Genomic DNA, 26219 nt, shown 5'->3' with positions numbered 1-26219 from the left:
ATGGATTTAAAAATACCTAACTTAATATAGCTTAACATAACATAATATAACTGAACATAACATTTATTATGATTAAAAAATTTAAATTAAATAGTATTCGGCCGAATGAAATTTCGAAAACGTTTAATTGATTTATGGACCCTAAAAATACCAACCTCAAAAATATTAAAATCAAGTGTACTGCTATTATAGAATAAAAATAAATTAGTTTGACGTAACATAATATAACATAACTTAACATTACATAAGATAGCATAACTAAACGTAAAAAACACTCTAAATAGCAACCTCAGAACGATGATAATTCATTTAAATCTGAATTATCTGCATAAAATTTAACTAAAATGATATAACGTAACGTAACATAACATAATTTAGCATCAACTTAGAAACGAACCCGAGACCAAGAGTTAGCTGGAAGCAGCCATCCACCACCATTCCGCGCTATCAACTCTGTAATCTCAATTGCATTACAGCTGTGCAACAACAAAGATTGATGCGTTGAGGAAAATAAATGATGATGGTGATTATTTCTCATTGAGTGTTTTTGCCAGCCTTTTTCCACGTTCTTGACAAGCACTGAGCGCAAAATGGTATGTGTAAAGTAGCGAAAGCGTTGCTGAAATGTAATATTGTCATGACAGCAACAACAATAGCATTGGCAGTGGCAACGTCAACGCCAGCAGCTGAAGAACCATTGCTGTCATTAACAGCAACATCAACTATGTGTTGGCAGCATTGCTGCGCGCAGTCACTCACATATACACCGCCACCCGCGCCGGTACACAGTCATTCATCTGTCCGTCAAAGCACATGCACACACACATATACACGTTCAACTATATGGTATATCCGCCCGAGCAGGCGACAGGCCATCCATCTCATCCAGTGCCAACATCCATCTATTCATTTGGCAAAACGAGCGACAGTCGACGTCGGTGCTACAGTAAGCAATCACGAGTCAACAGCAGCAGCAACAGCCAACATCCAGCAGTCACCAACAACATATTTTGTGTGATTTTTAACTTTTGACGAATTGGCAAATACGAGTAGAGACGGTGGCAAGAGCAACCAAACGTCAATGTGATAGCAAACAAGTGAGCGCGACGTCGACTGCAACTCAACTATCTTAGATATTCAGAGATATTCGCAAGCGTGCCGACTGACAATTTGTTACATTTGATTTGATACTTTTTGCCACCGCGTATTGTTGTTATTATTGTTGCTGCTGTTTGGGCTAAGCTACAAGATGAATGAGTAAATATTTTCACTTGCAAATGATTGTTGTTTCTGTACGAATAAATAAATACTTACTCTACTACAGCCTGTGGCAGCGTGTGTCAGTATAAGTACAAGTACGACCTGCTCATGTACTCATTATTCAAAGGGCTGCTAGCGCAAACACATACATCCGTACTTTCAATACCTTTTGCCCAATAATCGATTGCTATTGTTGCTGCAAATGATTATTGTAATCATGTTTGTTGACGAAATTGATTGCGTGGAAATTTACGAAATATCAATCTTGTTGCAACAACTCTGTGTGTGATGACAAGCCTTTTTTTAGTTCCTCTTGAAAACCAAAGCAAAAAAAAGAAGGTAAGTGTAAGCAAGCTAATGTGGACTTGAACTAGACTGATTTTGGAGATAACTTTTTATTATTATTATTTGATTCATCTAACTTTTTATTTGGTTTTAATCATTAAATATTGTAGCTTATTGCTTCAGATACCCTAATTGGGTGGATTACGTGCTTTTTATACAATGTCGTGGATTGAAATATTGACTAAAAAATCTCTATAGCTCTTCGTTAACCAACGGACATGTCAAGTGTATGCTATGAAGAAGCTACTCATAAAATCAAAAAGAGTTAAAAACCAGTCTTAAAATTTATAAAACCCGTCATTTACCGGGAAGCATATAGACGAACGCCAATGGTGGAGGTGAAATCCAATCAAATATTTAGCGAAAATGTATGCATCTATCACTATTTCTTTCTAGAAATTTAAAATAAATTCTCATCAGAACACAGTTAAATAGTATGCAAAAAATCCATACGTGATCGTTCAGTAAACAATGCATCCTCAGGTTTTTAATATCAACTGGCCATTTTAGAGTTTTAATCATACATAATATTCTCTCAAGAAATAATCAAACTTATACTTTGACATATCCTGCATTGTGTGGTCTACAGTTGGAAAAACGCACTGTCCTGTTAAAGTTGGGTAGTAGACCTTTCCGACCATAACAGTTAATTGGATCTATATCATTGAGATTTATTAACAAACAATTTTATTGAATGCCAACCAATGTGGCCACCACTGTAACAGTATTGCGGAAATTGTTAAGCGACATCTACTTGTAAGTACTTAAAGCTCAATTATAAACGATTAATATTTTTCCGCTAGATGGACAAGCACGTTTAAACTCTGCTTCTTTGCATTCAGTATTTAAAATTCCTATATTTAAATATGACTTTTGTCTTTTGATCTATAACTGGCTCGTTGGTCTAGGGGTATGATTTCCGCTTAGGGTGCGGGAGGTCCCGGGTTCAAATCCCGGACGAGCCCAAGAGTTGAGTTTTTTGACACTTTTTTCAGTATTTACAAATATTAAATATTACAGTGCACTCGCGGTAACGTGAACACGCTTTTTTTACATTGACTACTCTGTAACGTGAACAAACTTACTTAGAAAGCTCAGTAACGTGAACAAAATTTTTGTTCACTACACTTTTTATTAACATACGGACAACACTGAATACATTAAATTTTATTTTTTAAGTTCGGGGAATCCTGACTTTAAAATTGTCACAGCTTCCAGCTATGGAAAAAAGTTTATACCTTTGGTTCATCCGGATGCGCGAAAGGAATTGTCCAGTAAGTGGATTAATGCTAAAAAAAAGGCTAAGGAATTGCATTCCCTACTTAAAGAAAACGCGACTGGATTCAATGTTAGTGACGGATGGCTCCAGAGTTTTAAGAAAAGATACGGAGTTAGATTGCTTAAAGTATCTGGAGAAAAACTCTCATCGCAGCCTCAATTGGTTGATCCATTTAAACTGAAACTAAAACAAAAAATTGGGGAAATGGAGTTATGTAATGACCAATTGTATAATGCTGACAAATCTGGTTTATTCTGGAAGCTTTTGCCAGATAAGACCTATGTCTCATCGCATGAAAAAACTGCTCCAGGAACAAAGACGAAGAAGCAGCGTATAACATTTCTCTGTTGCGCAAATGCATCGGGTGCACATAAATTTAAACTTTTAGGAATTGGTAAGGCAAAAAATCCACGCAGCTTTAAACACTTTAGTTGCCCTACGGATTATAAGAACTCGAAATCAGCCTGGATGACGTCTGCCATTTTTAAACATTGGTTCCATCAATCTTTTGTGCCACAGGTAAACAATTTTTTCGCTTAATTAATAATTATTATAAATTCTTGCTTTTGGCTAGGTAAGATTGTTTCTAAAGCGGAAGAACTTACCAATAAAGGCACTATTACTTATTGACAACACTCCCTCTCATCCAAGTGAAGCAGAATTAAAAACTGAAGATGGAAATATAATTTCCGCCAAATGTCACCCCTCTTATCCAACCTATGGATCAAAATGCGATTAAAATAACGAAGTTATATTACAGAAACAGTTTGTTGGCTTCAATAGCAGCAAAAAACTTAGATTTGCTTGAATCAATGAAAAATGTAATGTTGAAAGATGCTGTTACCCTTTTATCTGTCGCGTGGGATCGGGTCAGCACAGAAACTCTTGCCAATTGTTGGAAAAACATTTTAAGTTTAATGGGAAACGAGGAGGACCCTGAATATAACATTCCATTAAGCATCCTGAAAGACAAATGGAGTGCAGAAATAAACTCTTTAATGCGAATGTCAGTTGATCTCCTTCAGGACTTGAGTCCTCAGGTAGAAGTTTTACTACACACTTTGATATCATTATTACTTTTTTCTATTTAAGGTTGAGTTTACATTGCCAATGGTTCGAGAGTGGAACGATGACCCTTGTGTTGATGATACCACCGAAATCCATGAAATCACCGAAATCCATGAAATTGAAGAAAGTGACGATGATGATTGTATTGCCGAAGACCCCATAAAGAAAATTGCCGCAAGTGAGGCAGTTGAAATCTTTAACAAGGCATTGCAATGGGCTGGAGATGCAATGGTTGATCAAAGCGACATGAGAGTACTTAGACGCTTAAGGGAGAAAGCAGTATTTCAGCTATTAGAAAGGAAAAAGCAGCAGAAAAAGATAATGAATAAATCTAATGTGAAATTTTATTCGCAATTTAATATGTATGTTCATACCCATGAACATACTAATGGCAATAATAAAATACTTTGACATTTAAATCCTGAATTTAGGAATTTGAAGTTATTTTGAGTCTTCAAATCCGACAATCGCTAACGTCAGGGGCGAACGCAGGGGGTTTTAACACCCCAAAACCATGTAGGCCAATTAAAAAACCCAGAAAAATATAAACTGGACAGAGACATTTTTTAATTTGCTTCAAAGTAATGAGTTTGCCTTATAACTCTGTGGCTGCTGAACTGGATTTTTTTAGATTTAAGGGGAATTGTGAGTTGAAAATGGACTTAAAACATCGAGAGCTGCTTTCCAAAATTGAAAACATTTTGCCAAATAAATGCATAAATCTTGACGTTATTGAGATGCAGGAGACTGTTCGTGTTTTAGAAAAGCAGTGGTCCACTGATGTAGAAGATCCCGATGATTTCGTTGCTGAATTTAGAATGTGGAAAAGGTTAAAAATCTTTTCTTCATATTATATTTTCTAACTAAAATTTTGAATATATTTTCAGGAACTGGTTAAATTAAACAAAGAGATCCAAAACTCTTTTGGACGCGTTGAATTGTTGCGATGAAAAAATTTTCAAAGCAGTGCATCGTTTTTTAAAGATTGGAGCAACAATCCCTATATCTGTCGCTTCAAGTGAACGCTCGTTTTCCTTACTTCGCAGGCTTAAAACATATTTAAGAAATAAAACTGGAGAAGCACTCCTGAACGGAATGGTTTTCTTGAATATCCATAGAGATATAGACGTGACGGAGGAAGAGATTTTAAATGTTATGGCCCAAAATAAAAGAAGATTAGACTTAAATTTGTGAATAAAAAAGTTTTAGGAGATTACATTTAATATTACCTCTCATTAATTAGATAATTTGACCTTTAAGTCTCAACCCACACCGGATTAGTCAAAGACGTCTTTGACTAAAGCGACACCAAAACGTATTTTGTTCTATCCCAAGCCAAGCGAGCATGCGTTTTTGTCTCGTCTTGTTCGGTGTGGGTTGTCACTTATGAAGCTATGGGATGCTGTCGTATCAGACAATAAAATACGCCTTGAATTATCCGGTATGGGTTGAGCCTAATATGATATCTGTGGTACATATTAAAGGTGAAAGCTTTCTCCTTTTACGTAATAGTATGTTAAAACGAAACTAATAAATAGGGAGTTTTGAGAAAGTCATCAAACTTTTCATTAAAATCATTTCGTTAAATTGTTTCGATTTTGCTTTTCTCTTTTGTTAGACTTTTAGTTTCTAATAACAAATTAATAGTCAAAATATGCGCTATTAAGTTCTCTCTTATGAATTAATATACCTTGGGGAGAGTGTAAGAAAGGCTGAGAGGTTTCCAAGTGTTATTTAATTGTCGAAATTACTAGATAATAATAAATATGTATCATTATTTAATGTCATTTTCTATGTAAATAGACAAATGAATCATCTGTCCTAAAATAAATAACTGGCTCGTTGGTCTAGGGGTATGATTTCCGCTTAGGGTGCGGGAGGTCCCGGGTTCAAATCCCGGACGAGCCCAAGAGATAAACATTTTTTGGACATTTTTATTTAAAAGAAATATTAAACTAGAAACATGCAAATATACATATTAGGCGTGTTTTTTTTTTACCAGCAAATTAAGCTATTAGCTAATTTTGTATGGAAGATTTAGTCAACATAATTATGTTGGCTTGTCATAAGCTACCGTAGCTTGTATATTGAACTGGAGGCATTGGCAGTTCATCATTTTTTTCATTCACAATAGTTGGAGTTTTTCCAAAAAAAGTAGTTGGCAATAGGGAAAACCCCCACTTTGACAGATAAACATGCAAACAAACCAACATTTTAAATTATATTCGATGTGCGAAATGGGAGATAAGAACTATATCCATATTTATTTTGACCATGCCGGAACTAATAATGATTGTAGATTCCTTTAAAGGTCAGAATATTATAGAAAAGCAGTAAACAAGAGGGAAATTTGATTTATAAATTCAACCGTTTTTTTTTTTCAAATATATTAAATATCAGCTGAGATTCGCGCCCGTATTGGCAACACAATTCATTTTTAAGCGAAGATATAAAATAAGCTAAATGCGTTTTATTTGTCCATGATATTGCTATTAGCTTTTGGTGGTCACGCCTATTAGTTTTTAAAGCTAAACTACGAAGCTTATAGCCACGGACTCGCCGAAAATAATGTCACAATGGCATCGTTTTTAATATTTTTTCAACAATTTCTTTAATTATCCCTCATTTAATATCCTTAAAATGCCCAACCACATATTTACAGAGCGTGACTTATGTATGTCCAAAAGTGAGATTTCATCGTTTAAAATAGGTTAACAAATAAATAGAAATATTCTCTCGACATAGAAGTACAACGGTAGTAAGAGTTTTGCGATGATTTCCGCATTTAAGATATTGGTTTATTTATAAACTACAAGGGCAAATTTCCTAAAAGAATCTTTTTTGGATGGTTTCCCCAACAACTAAGATTAATATTTAGTCGGGGAGGTTCTCAACTTGGTCACTAAATTTTTCCCTTGTTTTTTAATAGTAGTATTTTTTAATACCTTTTGTCTCAATTTGCTAGCCTGTATCGAATTGTTTAAGAAACCTTAATAAATACAAAATGATTTACGCGTTGCGCTAAATAATAAATAGAAACTTGATCAGTACTGTAAGTGTGAGATTCGTGGAACAAATATTAAAGTTAATGGTTTCTGGAAGCACATCTCGTATAGTTCGTCACTTCTTTATATCGTACTAATTTATATCTAAATTTTATGTAGAAGCTTTATTAAGTGTCGACTGTATTTAAACTATTGCTAACTAGTAGCAAGTGCCGTCTATTTCCCTATTTATATGCTCTCTTTGTCGAGGTGTCACACGAATGATTCCGAATAGTTGTTATGCATAATATAAAAAATGTATATATAATACAAAATAAGTAAGTTTGGTGTGAAAATATCGTATATACATATATTTAAAATACAAATAACTTTTTTATTTTATTTATTTACAAGAGAAGTAATTATAAATAATAACTCCACTAAATTGAAAGCACTGGCTAATAACTTATTTATTGCTGTTTTGTCATTCAGATTACATAATATGCATATTTATATCTGGAATAAATATCGCAACATTTCCAATTGGTATAAAATATGATCACTCGCAGTTGGTCCAATTGGAAAATGATCGAAACTATATTTTGGCGAAACGATTGCCAACTGGCTCGTTGGTCTAGGGGTATGATTTCCGCTTAGGGTGCGGGAGGTCCCGGGTTCAAATCCCGGACGAGCCCAAGAGAAATTGTTCTTTTTTTTTTAATTTTGCACAAGGAATGTAATTATTTAACTCAGTTAGTTTTAGAAGGCAAACACTTAATCATTTTATCTTTCTTAACACAACATTTGCAATATCAATTTCAATTTATGCATTTATGTGATCATATAATTATCAATGATAGAGACGAAACTACGTCGTAAACGAAAAAAACGTTTACAAAAGATTACACACTGATAATGCTATTTTCTAATAGCTTATTATCGATACTTAAAAAACCCAATTATCATCCTCTTTTGCCGGAATAAAAATGTAATGTAATGCCATGGAAGCCAATATATTGCTATATATTTTAATACATAAACGGAATTGCCTTTTTACAATTTAGTATACCTGTCTTCGTGAAAGGTTATTTGTTAAAATAATAAACAAAATTTACATTGGAATTTATTTCGGCTGTTTAATAAAGTGTCCGCACTATTGCACATGTTTCAACTTTGCCCCCAAAAAATATTTATTTACCAGATATCTTTAAATTGTGAGGTACATGGTTTCGGTAGTCCTATACACAGAAACCTATAAAAAAGCCTAGTAATATCATAATGGATGAAAGTCCTTGCTTTATTGTACAGAAAATATGGAAATGTGTTAATCAGAGTTGTTGTGGTATCCAATACAATTCGGATTTTCAATAATGTCACAATGCGTCACAATATATATGCGTCTAAGTCTTTCCGAATATAAGAGAAAACAATAAAAAACTGGAAGAAATTTTTTATTGGAGAAAGAAAGTAGCGAAAACGTAAAATGATGATAAAGATGATCGCTTCACATGTTTTGAAAACATCGAATATTTTGATCTACGTCTTTAAATTCATTATAATTTGTATACTCTCGCAACAAAGGTTGCTTAAAGAGTATTATAGTTTTGTTCACATAACGTAAGTCATAAAACTAAACGGGTTAGATTAAGGTTATAGGGTTTTAACCCATCAAAATTATCGGGGTGACGAGACGAGTGTCTGTCTGCCCGTGCAACGGATAAATTGAGTAAAAATTGAGATATCTTAACGAAATTTTCGAACCCTGAGGAGGTTCAAAGATTGGCAAAAGCAGACCATTGCCACGCCCCCAAAATGGCGAAAACCAAACACCTATAAAGTGTCATAACTAAACCATAAATAAAGATATAAAAGTAAAATCGAAATCGGTTCACAACCACATCTACTTTCCTTATAACTCAATTTTGAATTACATCTGATTCCTTCACTTTATAATGTATACATAAGGAACCAATGAAGATAGCGAAATAAAACTAAATAGTGCATATCATTTCTGGCTTCAATTGTGAAAAAATTGTCGAAAACGGACTATAACTTTTTAAGGCTCCAGATATCATTTTCACCGAAAATATGGGTAAATCTCTTAGATAATTTATTGTAATTCAGAAGAAATTGTTTTCTCCTAATAGTGTGTCTTTGTTCCAAAAATTATTAAAATTGGCTCCCATATACCTAATTATAGATTTTTCAAAAATGGGCTTTATTCCGCAAATATGTTTTAATTAATATGTGAGATATCTTAGCAAAATGAAATTAGCGTATAGTCTTGGTTATAGTGTACCTTGCTGGTGAAAATTAATGAAATCGGTTCAGGAATTACCTCAACCCTCATATACTATGACGATTTTCGTTATTCTATTAAACTTAATGCCGAATTTATGGGTAAATTTGTGTGTTATCTTCATAAAATTTCTTCAATAAATTGCGAGAGTATAAAATGTTCGGTTGCACCCGAACATAGCCTTTCCTTACTTGTTTATTATATTTTTATACTCTCGCAACAAATGTTGCTAAAGAGAGTATTATAGTTTTGTTCACATAACGGTTGTTTGTAACACCCAAAACTAAACGAGTTAGATATAGGGTTATATATACTAAAGTGATCAGGGTGAAGAGTGGAGTTCAAATCCGAATGTCTGTCTGTCTGTCTGTCTGTCTGTGCAAGCTGTAACTTGAGTAAATATTAAGATATCTTGATGAAACTTGGCACACTTATTTCTTGGCACCATAGGAAGGTTGCTTTCGAAAATGAGCAAAATCGGACCACTGCCACGCCCACAAAATGGCGAAAACCGAAAACACATAAAGTGCCATAACTAAGCCATAAATAAAGCTATGGAAATAAAATTTGGTATGAAGGATCGTAGGATCGAAGGCCATATTTGGATGTAATTTTTTTGGGGAAGTGGGCGTGGCCCCGCCCCTACTAAGTTTTTTGTACATATCTCGCAAACCAATAGAGCTATATAAAGTCTGCAGTCGTTTCTTTTAGCCATTTCCTTATACAGTCCAAAAATGAAAGAAATCGGATCATAACCACGCCCACCTCCCATACAAAAGTTAGGTTGAAAATTACAAAAAGTGGGTTAACTCACTAGCGAAAAACGTCAGAAACACTAAATTTCACATAAGAAATGATAGATGAAAGCTGCACTCAGATTTTTTTACAAAATGGGAAATGGGCGTCGCCCACTTATGGGTCAAAAACCATATCTCAGGAACTACTCGACAGATTTCAATGAAACTTGGTTTGTAATAGTTTCCTTACATCTCAATGATATGTTGTGAAAATAGGCCAAATCGCTTCACAACGACGCCTACTTCCTATATACCAGAACTTTGAAGACGATCTGATTCGTTTACTTTACAATATAAAGGGTGATTTTTTAAGAGCTTGATAACTTTTTTAAAAAAAAAACGCATAAAATTTGCAAAATCTCATCGGTTCTTTATTTGAAACGTTAGATTGGTTCATGACATTTACTTTTTGAAGATAATTTCATTTAAATGTTGACCGCGGCTGCGTCTTAGGTGGTCCATTCGGAAAGTCCAATTTTGGGCAACTTTTTCGAGCATTTCGGCCGGAATAGCCCGAATTTCTTCGGAAATGTTGTCTTCCAAAGCTGGAATAGTTGCTGGCTTATTTCTGTAGACTTTAGACTTGACGTAGCCCCACAAAAAATAGTCTAAAGGCGTTAAATCGCATGATCTTGGTGGCCAACTTACGGGTCCATTTCTTGAGATTAATTGTTCTCCGAAGTTTTCCCTCAAAATGGCCATAGAATCGCGAGCTGTGTGGCATGTAGCGCCATCTTGTTGAAACCACATGTCAACCAAGTTCAGTTCTTCCATTTTTGGCAACAAAAAGTTTGTTAGCATCGAACGATAGCGATCGCCATTCACCGTAACGTTGCGTCCAACAGCATCTTTGAAAAAATACGGTCCAATGATTCCACCAGCGTACAAACCACACCAAACAGTGCATTTTTCGGGATGCATGGGCAGTTCTTGAACGGCTTCTGGTTGCTCTTCACCCCAAATGCGGCAATTTTGCTTATTTACGTAGCCATTCAACCAGAAATGAGCCTCATCGCTGAACAAAATTTGTCGATAAACACATTTCGAACCGAACACTGATTTTGGTAATAAAATTCAATGATTTGCAAGCGTTGCTCGTTAGTAAGTCTATTCATGATGAAATGTCAAAGCATACTGAGCATCTTTCTCTTTGACACCATGTCTGAAATCCCACGTGATCTGTCAAATACTAATGCATGAAAATCCTAACCTCAAAAAAATCACCCGTTATAAAGTGAGCACTAGTGAGGATATCGGTGCAGAACTTTGAACAAATACTATGTTAATAGTGTGGCAGCCCTATTCTAAAAATCGCCGAAACCGCACCATAGGTTTTAAAGGCCCCATATATCGAACACGAGGACCTCGGTGCAATATATATGACGAATATGTGGGTAAAATTGTGTATTATATAATATAAATAAAGTTAAATAAATAAATTGCGAGAGTATAAAATGTTCGGTTACACCCGAACTTAGCCCTTCCTTACTTGTTTATTTATAAATTTTAACACTAATTATATGTTTTAAAATGTTTCAACGGCAAATCGATATTATGGAAATTTTAAATATGTCCCGCTGATTCTCTTGGTTTGTTTCTTTTTATATGCAATGTATTTTATTTCTCTTTCACACTGTTTTCTTTATTACACAACTATTTCACAGCAAAGTAAAAGATTTGTTTAACAATTTTCATAGGCGAATTTTTATTTATGTATGTAATATCATAAAGTTTCAATATATAGCATAGAGGAAAATTGGTGTTTAGTATAACATACGTGAATTATAATAACATAATTAAGAGTATAGAGGGAAAGACGTTTACTACATACAATAAAATTAATAAATTTTCTGAAACAAAAACATGTGATTACCACATAGGATCAGAAGTATATGAATTATTTTGTAAATATTTATAACATTATACAATGCTGACAACAAGCATTTGTCGTATTTTTACATTTTGTATAATTTGCTTTGTTAAGATTAAAACAAAATGCAAGTGAATAATTATTTTTTTTTTTATAATAATAATATACAATACATAAAGGTTAACATTAATAAATTGCATTTATGATATGGTATATATTAAATCAAATAAAGTTTAAATTAAAATGTGCATATTAATAACTTTGCTTGTCTAACAAACAAACAACAAACACAAAAACAAACGCTTCTGTTTACAGAAAGCATTGCATGAAAAAATACATAAATTTTTTATTGAAAATTTATTTTGGAAATAACGGCCTGGCCGGTGCAAATTTTTTTAAATAAAATTTTATCAAGTAAGCATATCTGCATTTATGGCCTTGGTTCTACACTGACTATAAATTATGTACGTTGAATTTAAGGGGATTGTAAACTTATCAATTTATAAATAAAATAGTTTAATTTTACAACATTTTATTACGTTTCAACGGTAGGGAAATAAGTAAACCAAAATGACAAAATTTTGCTGGTTATATTTGCATTATATGCCATAATTTGCGTAGGTTCAGAAAAGTGATCTAAATATTAGCTTTAGCTTTCCTAGCTGGTATTTTAATTTCGATTTATTCAATAGTTTGGCATATTTTGAATTTTAGAATATGATATCGAGTAATAATTTCATATATTAAACACATATGCATGTAGTGTATATATTATAAGTTTTTTACGTATCATAAGTAAACATAGGAAAATAATGTTAGCCGTACGCTAAATCTCCAACTCGAATCGTCTCAAGTGTTTTTGAATCGCTTTCGTCGGTCTTCTCGTCATCGCGGTGCTGGATGGCGTACGTGTTTTCGTTATTTGGGACATATTCGCATGCTCAGCATCACTTCCGCTCGAAACGGAAGTGGGCGAACAAAAGGGAGTGTGTTCGTGTGTACGCCTACCCAACACTGCTGTAGCTGTTGTTGTATTATATGCTTTATTAACACACTCTTTATTTTGCATTTTATTGTTATTGTTGCCAAATGTTGCATGCCGCTGTTGTTCTTGTTGTCGCGTATCATCACCAACATCATCATTTGCATTAACAATATCCTCGCTGTTGTTATCATTGGAGTCAGTGCACTTGGCAGTTGTCTTGCGGCCTAATTTTGTTTCCTCGCTTGCTGTTGTTGTTGTGGCACCATTTGCTATTGTTGTTGTTTTGCGCACAAAATCTGTAAAACTATTTAAATTGATGGCATTACGTTCGGCCACATGCATATAACCAGCGGTTCTTGGTTTTGTGGTGGTTGTTTTTGCTGTTGCTGGTGGATTTGTTGTTATTACTTTTGCTGTTACAGTGTATGCTGATTGCGTTATCGGTTGCGTATTTACGGTAGCTCTATTGCTTTGCTCATGTTTTGCATTCACTAAACCTGTAACGTTGCTGTTGTTTTTGTTGCTGCTGCTAGAATTTATTGCACTAACACTATGTACATTAATATTGCTATTTTCAGCAATAATATTTTTAGTATTAACATTTTCATTAGTACTACTAATATTAGCAAAATTTTTGCTTTGATTATTGTTATTGTTATTATTGTAATTATTATAATTATAATTATAAATATATTTATTAGCACTAGAAATCTTTGGTTGCTCCACTGGTTTTGTTCGTGTTAATGTTATTGTTGATGAAGGGGATTCGCTTGTTGGGTTTGCATTTGTTATTTCTTGTATATTAATATATTTTGTTGTTGTTGCTTTTGACTTGTGACTATTTTTAGTATTTGCTTGGTCCGCTGCAACAGCCAAGGGCGCAACAGCAATCTCATATTGTTGTTTTTGGTTTAGCTTTAACTGGTTAATATTTTGTTCTTGTTGCTTTTGCAAATCTGCACACTGTTCGTTTTGCTCAACTGCTTTTTTTAATTGCCAATTTTGGCCGTGCACACCGCTCTCAAGCGTTTTAATTGGCTCCACGCTCTTCTTTGAGCTGGTATTTAATTCAACTACCGTTAATTTAGGCGTGAGTGTTGTTGCTGTAGCCAACGACGCATTGTTCGATGATGTTGGTGACGATGTTGTTGTCGTTGTTGTTGTGAACGCACATGTTGCAGTTGATTGCTTGCTGCTGTCAGCGTCGTCTATGGTGCATTTCCGTGAGGTTGTTCTCAATCTCTTGCCGAACGTGGAAGATTTTAAACCTAGTTTTACGGTGAGCAAAGGAAGATTGAATTAGTTGATGTCTACTAAATGCAAATTTAATTGAAATAATTTTAATATATTTAAATTATTTTTGTTATTTGTTTATTAATGGAAGCGTTGAAAACATAGCCCAGAAAACCATGAAGTATCATTTTTTTTTATTTATTTTTTGTTTAATTGATGAAGTCGTGCCATACACTGATAAAACAGATGCAAATGTGTCAATAAAATAAATGAATAAATTGCATGAATGATCAATATACACATATAACACTGAAGTGTAATTTTACAATGTAGTAAATTTAATTTAATATTATATATTTTCCATGAGGTGGACTTTAGATATTCAAAATTAGCTGATTTCTTTCTGAAAATATCCTTATTAAAACGAATTAATTTTAATATTTTTCTGGCAAATATTATTAACAGCATTGCATCAAAAAGAAATTCCAGTAAACTAAAAACCCGATCTATACTGATTTAACTAACTTTATTATACTTAAGTTAATTTTCCATACAATATATGTATGTATATATGACTAATATTATTCTGAACATATAGAGAAAATGTAACTTCGAAAGGTTAGTATTGAATGTATTTTGAAAATTGTTTTCCAATATATTTTTTACAAAAAAAAATTGAAAATTTGTTCTCTTAATTAAAAGTGTTATTCGAAGTAAATAAAATAATTATAGGGATTTTCGAATAAATTAACACGAGAAACGAAATATACACTCTTCATCTTTCCAGAATCGGACTCAAATTTGACAGTCGTAAGGCAGTTTTACTCCTGTGATCTATTTAATAGATCAAAATAATGTTAAGACGTCTTCGATTCGACATTTCTCTGCTCGCTGCCTCTGTTAGCTGATCTCTCGTCAAACATTTGACATGTGAAAACCATAACAAATATGTCGAGTTTAATTCGCTAGAAGAGAGTTTTTTCGTCCATGACACCAAGTTATTATACTCTCGCAACAAAGTTGCTACGAGAGTATTATAGTTTTGTCCACATAACGGTTGGTTGTAAGTCCTAAAACTAAACGAGTTAGATATAGGGTTATATAAAATGATCAGGGTGACGAGAAAAATTCAAATCCGGATGTCTGTCTGTCCGTCCGTGCAAGCTGTAACTTGAGTAAAAATTGAGATATCTTGATGAAACTTGGAAGACGTATTTCTTGACACCATAAGAAGGTTAAGTTCGAAAATGGGCGTAATCGGACCACTGCCACGCCCACAAAATGGCGAAAAACGAAAACACTTAAAGTGCCATAACTAAGCTATAAATAAAGATATGGAAGTAAAATTTGGTATGAAGGATCGCACTATGAAGGGGCATATGTGGATGTATTTTTTTTTGGGGAAGTGGGCGTGGCCCCGCCCCCTACTAAGTTTTTTGTACATATCTCGCAAACTACTAAAGCTATATCAAGGAAACTTTCTAGAGTCGTTTATTTTAGGTACTACCTTATACAGTCCAAAAATGGAGGAAATCGGATTGTAACCACGCCCACCTCCTATACAAAGGTTATGTTGAAAACTACTAAAAGTGGGTTAACTCACTAACGAAAAACGCCAGAAATACTAAAATTCACATAAGAAATGGCAGATGGAAGCTACACTCAGATTTTTTTACAAAATGGAAAATGGGCGTGGCATCGCCCACTTATGGGTCAAAAACCATATCTCAGGAACTACTCGACCGATTTCAATGAAACTTGGTTTGTAATTGTTTCCTTACATCCCAATGATATGTTGTGAAAATAGGCCAAATCGCTTTACAACCACGCCTACTTCCTATATACCAGAACTTTGAAGACAGTCTGAATCGTTTACTTTACTATATATAAAGTAAACACTAGTGAAGATGTCCAGAACTTTGCATAAATACTGCTTTTATAGTGTGATATTGCCCATCTAAAAATCGCCCAAAATAAGACCATAGGTTTTCAAGGCCCCATATATCGAATATTAGGACCTCGTTGCTTCTAACCTAATATTAGGGTTTTCAACTTTCAATGGACTTTATACAATATATATGACGAATATGTGGGTCAAATTGTGTATTATATAATATAAATAAAGTTAAATAAATAAATTGCGAGAGTATTAAATGTTCGGTTACACCCGAACTTAGCCCTTCCTTACTTGTTTTTTTTTTGAATAGCTTAAATTAAAATTACAGTCAGAAAAAATATGTTTCTCTTAAATTTAGAGCTGTTCGAAATCAATGTAATCTAAACGATATTTGGAGCTAAAAGAAGTATTTCTCAAAAAAGTACTGTTTGAACAACTGGTATAGACTGTTCCGATTTCCTATTCTCAATCACCAGGCAAATCGAATGCAACTTAGGTATATAGGTAGGTTGTAAGACTGCTCTCTAGAGGGAAACACACGTAGACCACAATCTGCCCTAGATTCGGTATTAGGAGTCGATAAAGCGCCCTGAATCTACGATTAGTCTGCAGAGATTTTTCTCTTCTATATTCGTTATTTCGCGAGCGCGAAAAAGTGAGATCTGATAAATTTTTTTCTTGATCTCGGTAATGAGGACACTCCAGAAGGAACTGATGAGATGATTTCACCTCAACTTTAATAACAGTGCATTGAAAATTCTTGACAGCTTAGAGTACTTCTTTAAACTTTAATAATTAACCGAAGTAAAATCAGTTATGTAATTAAAATTTATAAAGAAAAATTTCTAATAATTATAATGAAATATATAAGAGTGCTGTTAACTAGTACTAGGTCTAGTAAAAACTATAGATATGTTTCCACATTGTATGTGGTATAGAAAGAAATATATGAAGCTTGAAAGAAACTGTTTTATAAAGAAACTATTCAACAATACCGCTTAGTAATCCGTAGAAACGCCACCCAAAGAAATACATTTATAGTATGTGCACTAAAAGTATACAATTATGTATGTACATATGTAAAGAGAAGTACAGTGAGATACAGAAATTAAAACACAGAACAATAGAACAGAAACAGAGACACATAAAAAGAGACAAAAAAGATAGAGATAGGTATACTATTGTATGCCGTTACCTTCAAAAGTCAGCCTACTTTGAAAATAGTGCAAATTGCTTTGCTTATAACAGGGCTCATATGTATAGAAAATGGCATTCAATTCATCATTATCACCAACATCATTATTATTATCACTATTCTGTTTATTATCACTAACATATTCTCTATGCTCATCAACAACAATATTTTCAGATTTCTTGTCAACAGCTAAACGCGTGGCAAATTGTTTGTTGACGGTTGTTGTTGGTGTTACAATAGAAGAAGCTGATGGTTTAGGCGTTGCCAATGCTCCATGAATAGCTAGTGAAACTGTACAGGTAGATGGAGGTGGTGTGGTGTTCTGTGTTGACGTCATTGGCACCGGTACCACATTTTCTACAATCGCTGTTTTCTCATCGACAAGCTCATGTAACACACCATGCGCATGCGATTTAGCCTATAAGTGTGTTTGTTTTTTTTTTTTTTTAATTTTCAAACGATTGCGACAAAAAATACAATTGTAAATAGAAAATAATAAACAATAATAATAGCAACATGAGTTTTACATTAGTAAATTATTAAATTATTAGTTACAATTGTATACAAAATAATAATTATGCATAAAAGTAGATATTTGAAAAATAAAAATATTTTAGATTCATACATATATATTTGAAATTTGTGTAACTAGTAATTTGCGAAAAATTTACAGTTAGCGTTATATTCATTCGATAACAGAAGAATTATATTTTCAAAAACCCACCTCACTGTCTTCGCATACGACACCATCATCCTTCGCTGAGCAAAGCCCTTGCACGAATTTCGCATCTGTTTTGGGGTCTTCAGAGTCCAAATGTGCACGAAATTGTTTATTTCTATATGTTGAACCGAAAGTTATAAGAGATTACACAAATTTAAAAAATTAAATACAGTGATACCTCAACTCCAGCTGCTGCATTTGCTGCAAATGTTTCAACTTTTGCGTGGTATTGCGTAACTTCTCTTCCAACGAAGCGTTTTCAACGCATTTTATGGAGAACTTCTCGGAGAATGATAAGATTTCCTGTCGCAGTTCTTCAAGTTCCTCTCTAAAAAATTAAATATAAAGTACAAATATACTAAATGCTTCATAACTTCTAAAAAGGAAAGAATATTTTCGGAGATGGATCCCTTCTTAAGCCATCATTATGCTCATTGCATTCCTCAGTTTCGAACTGAATTCCATTTAATAACTTTATGTTTCTTTTTGGTTGGAACATGAAAGATATTCCACCTCAATCGGCTGAAAGCGGAGTATTCACAGATGCTCATTTTATTCTACCTTTATTTACCAAGTTTCTGAAAATAAGATATCAATGGAAAGTCCAATAGTAAGGGTATCACCATGTTATTGGCTCCGTCTACCGCGGAGTTCTGTTTGTCGCCGGCACTACATGTTCTATTAAATGGTGCGGATTTGTGAGTTCAGTGATAGGGGAAACATAATGGCGTTTGTGGAAGCAGAGTAGGTTTTGCAAGACATACAGTCTTGAACCGAAGTAGATCGCTATTAAGAGCGTTGAAGTCTTTTTGAAGATTTTTTAAAACCGAATGACAGCATGCCTTTGAATTCATGTCGTGATAACTCCTACGATATTTGGTTAACTCTTTCGATTCTTCATACTACACCAAGTAGTCTTGAGGTATTCCCTAACTTTAAACTTTATTTTAACTACTAACATCTATAGATGAGATATTTTAATAAAAATTTCTTTACTATTTATTTATTTTAGCGCTAATTAACTTTTTAGACTCAATCACCCCATATACTATTTAAGTTTTTCGTTTACATTATATTAGGCCAAACAAAACATAGCTAGTCTCCATCGAAAATATTCAGTATATTACTTACTCATTTGCTTTGGCAGTGTAGGCGGAGTGTTCGCCTTTTTGGAATTGCTTCAAGAACTCCTGTTTGAAACGCGCCACTTCACGCTGTACTTCACTCTGATGAGCTTTCCGCATGGCATCCAATGCGGCCAAGGTAGCCTAATGAAAATCAACATGCCACATTCGAAAAATAAATTATTTAAAAAAAAAATCGCTTCCACTTACTTGTGTTTCCTCAGCTAAAGCGGTTTCCTTCTCCAATAGCAGACGCTCAATTTCTTGACGGTGTTTCTCCTCCAAATCGGCGACAATGCGCCGATGTGAGGACTCCATAGCTGAGAGGCCCTTCTCACAAAGGGTCTACAAATACAAACATAAAATGTATTATTTCAGTGAAAATATTTTTAGGAAAGCTAAGTTGAACTCACCCTAAGCTGCTCGATTTCTGCTTGATAACGCTGCCGGAAGCTTTCGTCATCACTAGTGACGTTACTGAAATCGGGTGAGTGTGCCATTAACTGATCACGATAGGTTTCTTGCAGGCATTCCAATTGTTTGCTGTGTTCCAGTTCTAACATTTCTAATCGGCGCTCGAACCTTCGGCTGCGTTCTTTCTCTTTATTCAGTTCGGACTGCAAATAATCACGTTCCTGCAGCAATACGGCATACTCTTCATCCTGTCGCGCACATTTCTCAACTAAAGCATTACTCTCTTCCTCGTGATTTCGTGCTTTCTCCACTTGTTCTTCGAGTTGATGCAACAAGGATAATTGATCTCCGTGCTTGCCTCGCAACTCTTGCTCTTTGGTTTGCAATTTGTCATTAACAGTGGCAAGCTCACTTGCACGCTGTTCTAACAATTCATTGCTATATTGCAGCTCAGTGGTCACAGCTTCCTTTTCCGCTTCGATCTTTTTGAAAACATTACGTTGATTCTCCAGCTGTTGCATATATGTACTCTTATCTTTGGCATGTGCCTGTTGTAGTTGCATAATTTCGTGTTCATGCTGCTGCTGCAGTCGCAACAGTTTCTCGTGAACTTGGCGACAATGCTGACAGGGAGTGTTGAGAGCGCGGTGTATCTCTTGGCAGAGTTGATCAGCGCGTTGACGTAAATCACCACATTTGTGACACACATCTTGTAAACTTTCAATGGAGACAGTTGAGCGCGGTATTGACGTTGTAGAAGCAGAAGCCTCACATTGCAATGCTATGAGCGAATCCTCCAATTGACTGAGGAACGTTGAGATTTCTGATAATACCTGTCGATCGTTCAGAAAATCGATCGTATGCTGCTTGTAGATGAATTCAAAATCAGCATCGGCCAGTATATCGGCAGCGTTGTTGATCTGCAAATCATTTGAAAGTTCCTCGAACAGACTCTCATATCGTTGCAGTGCAGTAATACCAAGTTTGTTTGGCTGGCAGTCCTTTTGAACATGATCGGTGTTCTCTTTAGTCAACTGCTGCTCGACATATTCACCACGCAGAACAGTTATGCGCGCATCTACAAGCGCTTTATGCGCAATTATATCCGCGAAATCGGAAAGCAACTGCCGGCCTTCCGAAATCTTGCGCTCTTGCTCTAGCTGTAGACGCCATTGACCACGTTTCATCTTTTGTATGGCCTCTTTGTAACATTGAGTAAGCTGTGCAACAGCTAATTCCATCTCTTTACGCAAGGCATCATGCACTGCGTCAGCAAATTTCTCGAAAGAAAGGCGTTCTTCGGCGGTCAGCGTATAACCAAATGAAGGCGTAAGTGACTGCTCAAAACGTTCCGCATTACGCAGCATGATGTGGGTAATCTCAGACTGCACTAGCTCCGCATTAACGGTCTCTTGCGCTTGGCGCCAAGCTTCCTGTACAGCGCCTTGCACCAAGTCATTTGAAGAGATATAACTCAAGGTTTCTGCAGCTAAACCACTTGCTAGATTTTCCATGGCATTATTTTTGTAACGTTTGGCAATGAGATTGATTTCATTCTGTTGTCTAAGCAAATCTTCCATGATATTCTTATCAACAGGTTCGAGCATCTCTTTACTGCTGGCTGTCTCCTTACGACAGTTAGATAGCATCAGTCTACGTGCCAATACTCCTGCCAGTATATCGAGTGTGCCACTGGACTTTAACGCACATTTACCACTTAGTTTAGCTTTAAGCATCGTCATAAGGTGAGACGTCTCCGCTACTTCTGTGCGCGTTTGTTTTTCACAGAAAAGTTCAGGGTTTTCCGCACGCATGACTGAGTCGCGTAGTTTACCGAAGCAAACGCTTTCAAATGCTACACGCTCCGCCAAAAGTTCCATATTTTTGCGTTCGGTTAGTTCGTTTCGCTCTCGCAACACACGACGTTGCTTGAGTAGCTCTGCGAGTTTGGTACGCAACTGTGACTCCAGCTGAGTAAGCGCAATCTTCACTGGATTGGAATCAGGCAGCAACATTACACTCGGCACCGTATATTTATCGCCACCACTTCCACTGATTATACAAGTTTCACAAGACTCACGAATCAATTTTACGACTTCACTCAGGCAACGTTCTACTAAACGGTACGAATCTTTACGATCGGTAATTGGCGAAACAGAACGACGACTATGAGAGGAGCGTAGATTTTGTAGCTGATGTAGACTTTTTTCCAGACGATCTCTACTTGTCACTAAAACACTTTCAAGACAACGCAGTCGATCTAGCAAATGCTCGGAAACTTTAGCGGAGTTGCGCGATGCCATTTCTATAGTTGGAGTATTGCAGGAGGGTGTAGGCGTAGATGACGAACTGATTGAACCTGCAGCTGACGTATCATCTAAACGTTTTTCTAAATCATTCAGCCGTAACATAAATTGAAGTGGATCGTTATTACTAGCATTGCTTTCAAGTGAACGTCTTCTTGAAGATTTCTTCGAAATCGAACGACTTGCCTCTGAGTTCGAACTATTGAGCTTTTCTATTTCATCGATTTTCGCCTCCAATTCGCATACTTTTATTTCTAATTCTTTAGGTATACTTAACTGATCTTTACCCTTGAGTGAAAGTGAACGTCTACGCTCAGACTTGGCCATCTTCTGCTTTAGCGTACGCACCTGTCGTTCCGAACTACTGTACTTTAAAGTTAGATCTTGTATGCGGGCTGCCATCATCTGCACTTGCGCACGATCTTCAATCTCCTTCCGTTCAAGGTCTTGCTTAAGCGCTGCATATGATATTTCTAAAGAATCAAATTGGTTTTGAGACTCTTTCAGTTCACGCTTCATTGCCTTAATCTCGTTTACCGCCTTGACAAAACGGGAACGCAATTCATTATATTCATCAGCAAGCGTATCTCGCTCCAATGCAAATGGATCAATATCACCGATCTGAGTAAGATCACTCAACGAATCCATGCGCTTAAGCTTTCCGCGATTAATTTGGCTAAAGCTGTTCAAACTACTGCCTTCCAATTCATGCACACGCTTATAGAGTGCTTCATTCTCATCAATTCCACGCGCCAGCCTATCTTCCAGATCTTTTATTTTCTTTTGACTCTCCTCCAAATCATCTGTAAGCCGATCTACAATAACTTCGGCATTGCGTTTTGTCTCTTCCAATTGAGCAGTTAGATTATCACGTACCAATTCCATTTCATGTAAGCGCGCATTGAGCTGTTGCTCCGTGCGTTCCAGTGTTGTCAACAATTCAGACATACGGGTCTCGCGTTCTTTGGCTTCATCGCGCAGCATATTGCGCTCTTTCTCCGCTACGCTCAGGCGGAATTGTAATTCTTTATCAATGCTGAGTTCCTCCTGCACCGGATGCATTGTAGGAGGTGGTGAAAGTTCGTCCGAGCCAATGCTATCCACCGTACTCCGACGAGACGTTGGAGGTGAAGAATGGCTACGCTTGTGTGGCCTGCCAGCTGTTGTAGCGGCTGTACGTGCATACAAACGATCGCGATTTCGCAAAATCGAAGTTGTTATTGGCGGGGATGGTGAAAGCGGAGAGCCCCAGTCAACGCTATCTCGACGGCCGCCCTCAGAAGCAGTACGGTACTCCTCGTCTGAAGAGAAATGCGTAGTTTTTGGTGTAGACGGAGTTGTGGAAACAAGAGCTTTGGCTGGAGTACTGCTGTTGGATTGCAATAGAACTTGCTGTGTAGCGGGGGGACTAGTTTCATTCAGGTGTTGATGGAGTGCGATATTTTGCTTGGGAGCTGCTGGTGGTTTCTTATGCAATTCGTGGTTACGTTGCGCCTTAATGAAATCTTTCTCAATTTCACTTTTTATATTTGGAGTAACGGCGCCGTCTTTAATAACCAATTCCACTGTTGGCGGCACATCGGCATCTGTAAGCGTTTGACTATTGTTGTTCGTATTGTTGGTGGACAGTAGGGCTGGCAAACCGGCAATATTTCGTAATATGGCAATCCAACTATTCCGTGAGCTAGGCGATAAGCTTGCCAAAATGAGGCGCCGCTGATCCCAGGATGTCAGCTGAAAGGCATAACTCTTACTGGCACTGACTTCCGCTACATTAGTAAGACTATTCACATCCAACACGCCATCTAGCACGCCACGTTCCTCTGACACCGGGTCACGATAATAGAAGAGTGCGGCACCACTCAATGAGAACCAATGCTTCGTCCAGTCGCCGGTGCGGTTATCTTGCTTCATTAGCCAGCCCTTTTTGGTGTTGAGTGACTCCTCAGCAGGCGGATTGACACGTAACTCCGCCGTCTTAGCTAGGTAGTTGGTGGAAAGATCGTCAAGATTACAGCCGCCATCCGGATCGCCTCTTTCGTGCGCCTGTTGTTGCCTCTGCTGATGCTTTGACGGTTGCAAGTGTTGTTGCCGGTGCTGATTGCTTTCGTGTTTCTGTTGTAGATTTTTCAATTGTAATTGCAATCGTGGACTAGATTTGCACTTATTATTGCCCAGACCAATACCGCCAACAACCCCCTTTCCAATTTCGTTTGTACTATTGTTGTTCTTATTGCTGCTATCATTTGTTGATGCTGTAATATTGTTATTAGTATTCACATTATTGTTGTTGTTACCGCTGTTGTTGTTGGATGTCGATAACACTGGCGGTATCTTCTTGACTATGGCCGAAACAATGGCAGGCGTCGAATTCGCTGCCAATGGTAATGACTTTGGTCTCAAACTAGAAATATTGCTCTGTTTCTGTTGCTGTTGTTGTTGCTGATGATGATGCTGTAATTGTTGTTTGTTCGTTGGTCGATGGTAATCGGTTTCATCACGCGAATTCTTCTCCGCCGCCGCCACCGCCGTATGATGCAGATGACTATTGAGTACATTATTGACAGTTGTATTGGACCAGCGATTTTTCTGTTGACTTAGATTTGTTATAGTGTTGGCAATGTCTTTGAACGTCTTTTCATCCCGTCGGATATCCTCGATGAGTAGACATGATGATGATACTAAAAGTAACAAATATAAAAGGAGGAAATTGCTCATCAGTCATTTGGAAATGTATTAGACAAATTGCAGATTCAAGCTGAAGCTGAAATTGTTCTTCTGGTGTGAAACTAATAAACGTGTCGCGAGCAAAGATATAGTGTGAACTGATTGAACTAATCATATAAATTTCAGTTCTTAATTAATATAGCCTTAAAATGATTGAGTCCTGGATTTTTTTTTGATCAATAGCAATCATGCAATGCAAATATGCTTAATATGCACGAGTTTTAATGAATTTATGACGAAAAATCTAAAAGATTTCCATAAAATCAAAACGAATGAAGTAGATGCTTAAAAACGGCTTTTCTCGTAATTATTACTACACTTAATTTATGGTTGTATATTGTAATATCGGATTGCAGCATTTTAATATTCAAATTTCATTGTAAATATTATGGTTTTTAGTTTTATTGCCAGTTCTTGACATTATCCTAAAATAATTATTTTGTTTTTATTGTAATTCATATTATTTATCAAAAAACCTTTTGAAAGTAATGTATTATAAGTACCCACTGATTAATAAGAAATCAAACGATGCAGTATGTATTAAACTTTATTAAAGGTGAAAGCCAAGTAGCTAAACCAATACCCAAGTGTAAATTATTTTTTGATATTACCATATATTTGGATTTTGTGGGCTCTCATATAAATTTTTTGTGTGATTCTTTTAATGCAAAGGAACCTACTAGTGATGATTTTTGCTTTTTAGAAATATATGTCCGATTTATGTTCTTCTCAAATTATCTTTAACTATCTATTCTTATAATATAATATCATTGTTTTACTTCCGACAACAAAACAGAATGAAACTCTTTGAATTTCTTTAGAATATTTGAGAGATTTGCCGATTTACTTAGTAGGGGCGGGGCTAAGCCCGCTTTCCCAAAAGCATGGCTTTTTATACATAGTGTTGTACGCTTTACCAAAGGATATTTTCATAACTTTATTTATGGCTTTGTTATAGCACCTTGATACATGTTCCGAGAGTGTACAAATTGATAAGATCGGATTGCTCGGCAATCAGTTAAAGTATTTAACGCATTCTGCTCAATAATCATATTTGAAATGAATCTTTGAATAAAGTTACTTTTTCTTATAAAAAAAATGTTGTGGCAAAAAATATTAAAATGATGTAAAAAGAAGTGTTGAGTTATATGAACGTACTATTAATAGGCTAAGTGTTTATTTAAAAGAGGTGACTTAAAAAAGCGGTGACAATTATTTAGCGAAAGAAGTTATTGACAATGTCATAAAAGCAAAAATTTTGCTTAAAATACAATTATTTGTTGATATTTACACATAAAATAAATATTATTTGGCAAGTTTATTTGAATGTCACCCATATCCATTAGGCTGAAACTTGAGCTTTATTAAGATTAAGTAAAAGAAGAAGTATTTTTTCGGTTAATCGTTAGTTATTTGTGTTCAAAGTATATTAGTATTTGTTTTTAAGTATTCAAATATAAATGAATGTGTTAATGAGAAGAGTTTAGAAAATAATGTCTCTAAATATTATATTACTTTTATAAGCTTTTTAACAAATATTTGTTAAATTTAGAATAATATTTGATTAAACAAATTTCGACAGCAATATTATTTGAAATACTTAAAGGCCCTAAAAAAATTAAAAAATTACCACATTGCCTTCTTCACAAAGGTGTGGATCAATAAAATATTTGGCTTGCAACGACCTCGAAGACCAATATTTTCAGATAACTGTT

At 35.5% G+C, this 26219-nt stretch overlaps 2 protein-coding genes and 3 non-coding genes across 10 annotated transcripts in view; 4 read left to right on the top strand and 1 right to left on the bottom strand.

Moving 5' to 3' along the window:
• Nucleotides 1-2498: 2498 nt before the first annotated feature.
• On the top strand, nt 2499-2570 carry Trnap-agg (transfer RNA proline (anticodon AGG)). The gene has a single exon. It is a non-coding gene; the product is annotated as a tRNA-Pro (tRNA).
• Nucleotides 2571-2838: 268 nt separating this feature from the next.
• Nucleotides 2839-4363, top strand: LOC105220027 (uncharacterized). The gene is made up of 3 exons (XM_011196402.3): nt 2839-3403; nt 3459-3924; nt 3977-4363. The coding sequence occupies exons 2-3, from the start codon at nt 3604-3606 to the stop codon at nt 4361-4363; spliced, it is 708 nt and encodes a 235-aa protein (XP_011194704.3). The 5' UTR covers nt 2839-3403; nt 3459-3603.
• A 1425-nt stretch (nt 4364-5788) lies between these two features.
• On the top strand, nt 5789-5860 carry Trnap-agg (transfer RNA proline (anticodon AGG)). Its single transcript has one exon. It is a non-coding gene; the product is annotated as a tRNA-Pro (tRNA).
• A 1699-nt stretch (nt 5861-7559) lies between these two features.
• Nucleotides 7560-7631, top strand: Trnap-agg (transfer RNA proline (anticodon AGG)). The gene has a single exon. It is a non-coding gene; the product is annotated as a tRNA-Pro (tRNA).
• Nucleotides 7632-12501: 4870 nt separating this feature from the next.
• The window catches only part of LOC105212552 (protein outspread), a 123481-nt gene continuing 109763 nt past the window's right edge, over nt 12502-26219 (bottom strand). For 5 of the 6 annotated variants that reach the window (XM_029040353.2, XM_029040355.2, XM_029040354.2 and 2 more), the window contains 7 exons: nt 19471-24458; nt 19268-19402; nt 19065-19201; nt 18112-18261; nt 17937-18048; nt 17213-17630; nt 12502-14155 (listed from right to left, as the gene is read on the bottom strand). In XM_029040353.2, coding sequence (XP_028896186.2) covers nt 12729-14155; nt 17213-17630; nt 17937-18048; nt 18112-18261; nt 19065-19201; nt 19268-19402; nt 19471-24458 — 7367 coding nt within the window. In that variant the 3' untranslated portion in view covers nt 12502-12728. The remainder of the gene's footprint in view (nt 14156-17212; nt 17631-17936; nt 18049-18111; nt 18262-19064; nt 19202-19267; nt 19403-19470; nt 24459-26219) is intronic. The other variant, XM_011184583.3, reaches the window with a different exon arrangement.

The sequence above is a fragment of the Zeugodacus cucurbitae genome, chromosome 3 (genome assembly GCF_028554725.1).
Source record: "Zeugodacus cucurbitae isolate PBARC_wt_2022May chromosome 3, idZeuCucr1.2, whole genome shotgun sequence".
Classification (NCBI taxonomy): domain Eukaryota; kingdom Metazoa; phylum Arthropoda; class Insecta; order Diptera; family Tephritidae; genus Zeugodacus; species Zeugodacus cucurbitae.
Note: the sequence above shows the minus strand (reverse complement) of the source record. Positions and strands in the feature narration are given on the sequence as shown.

Coding starts and splice junctions, on each gene's coding strand:
- LOC105220027 (XM_011196402.3), top strand. CDS start 3,604: ATGGATCAAAATGCGATTAAAATAACGAAGTTATATTACAGAAACAGT. Junction 3,925..3,976: donor TTCAGGACTTGAGTCCTCAG/GTAGAAGTTTTA, acceptor TTTCTATTTAAG/GTTGAGTTTACATTGCCAAT.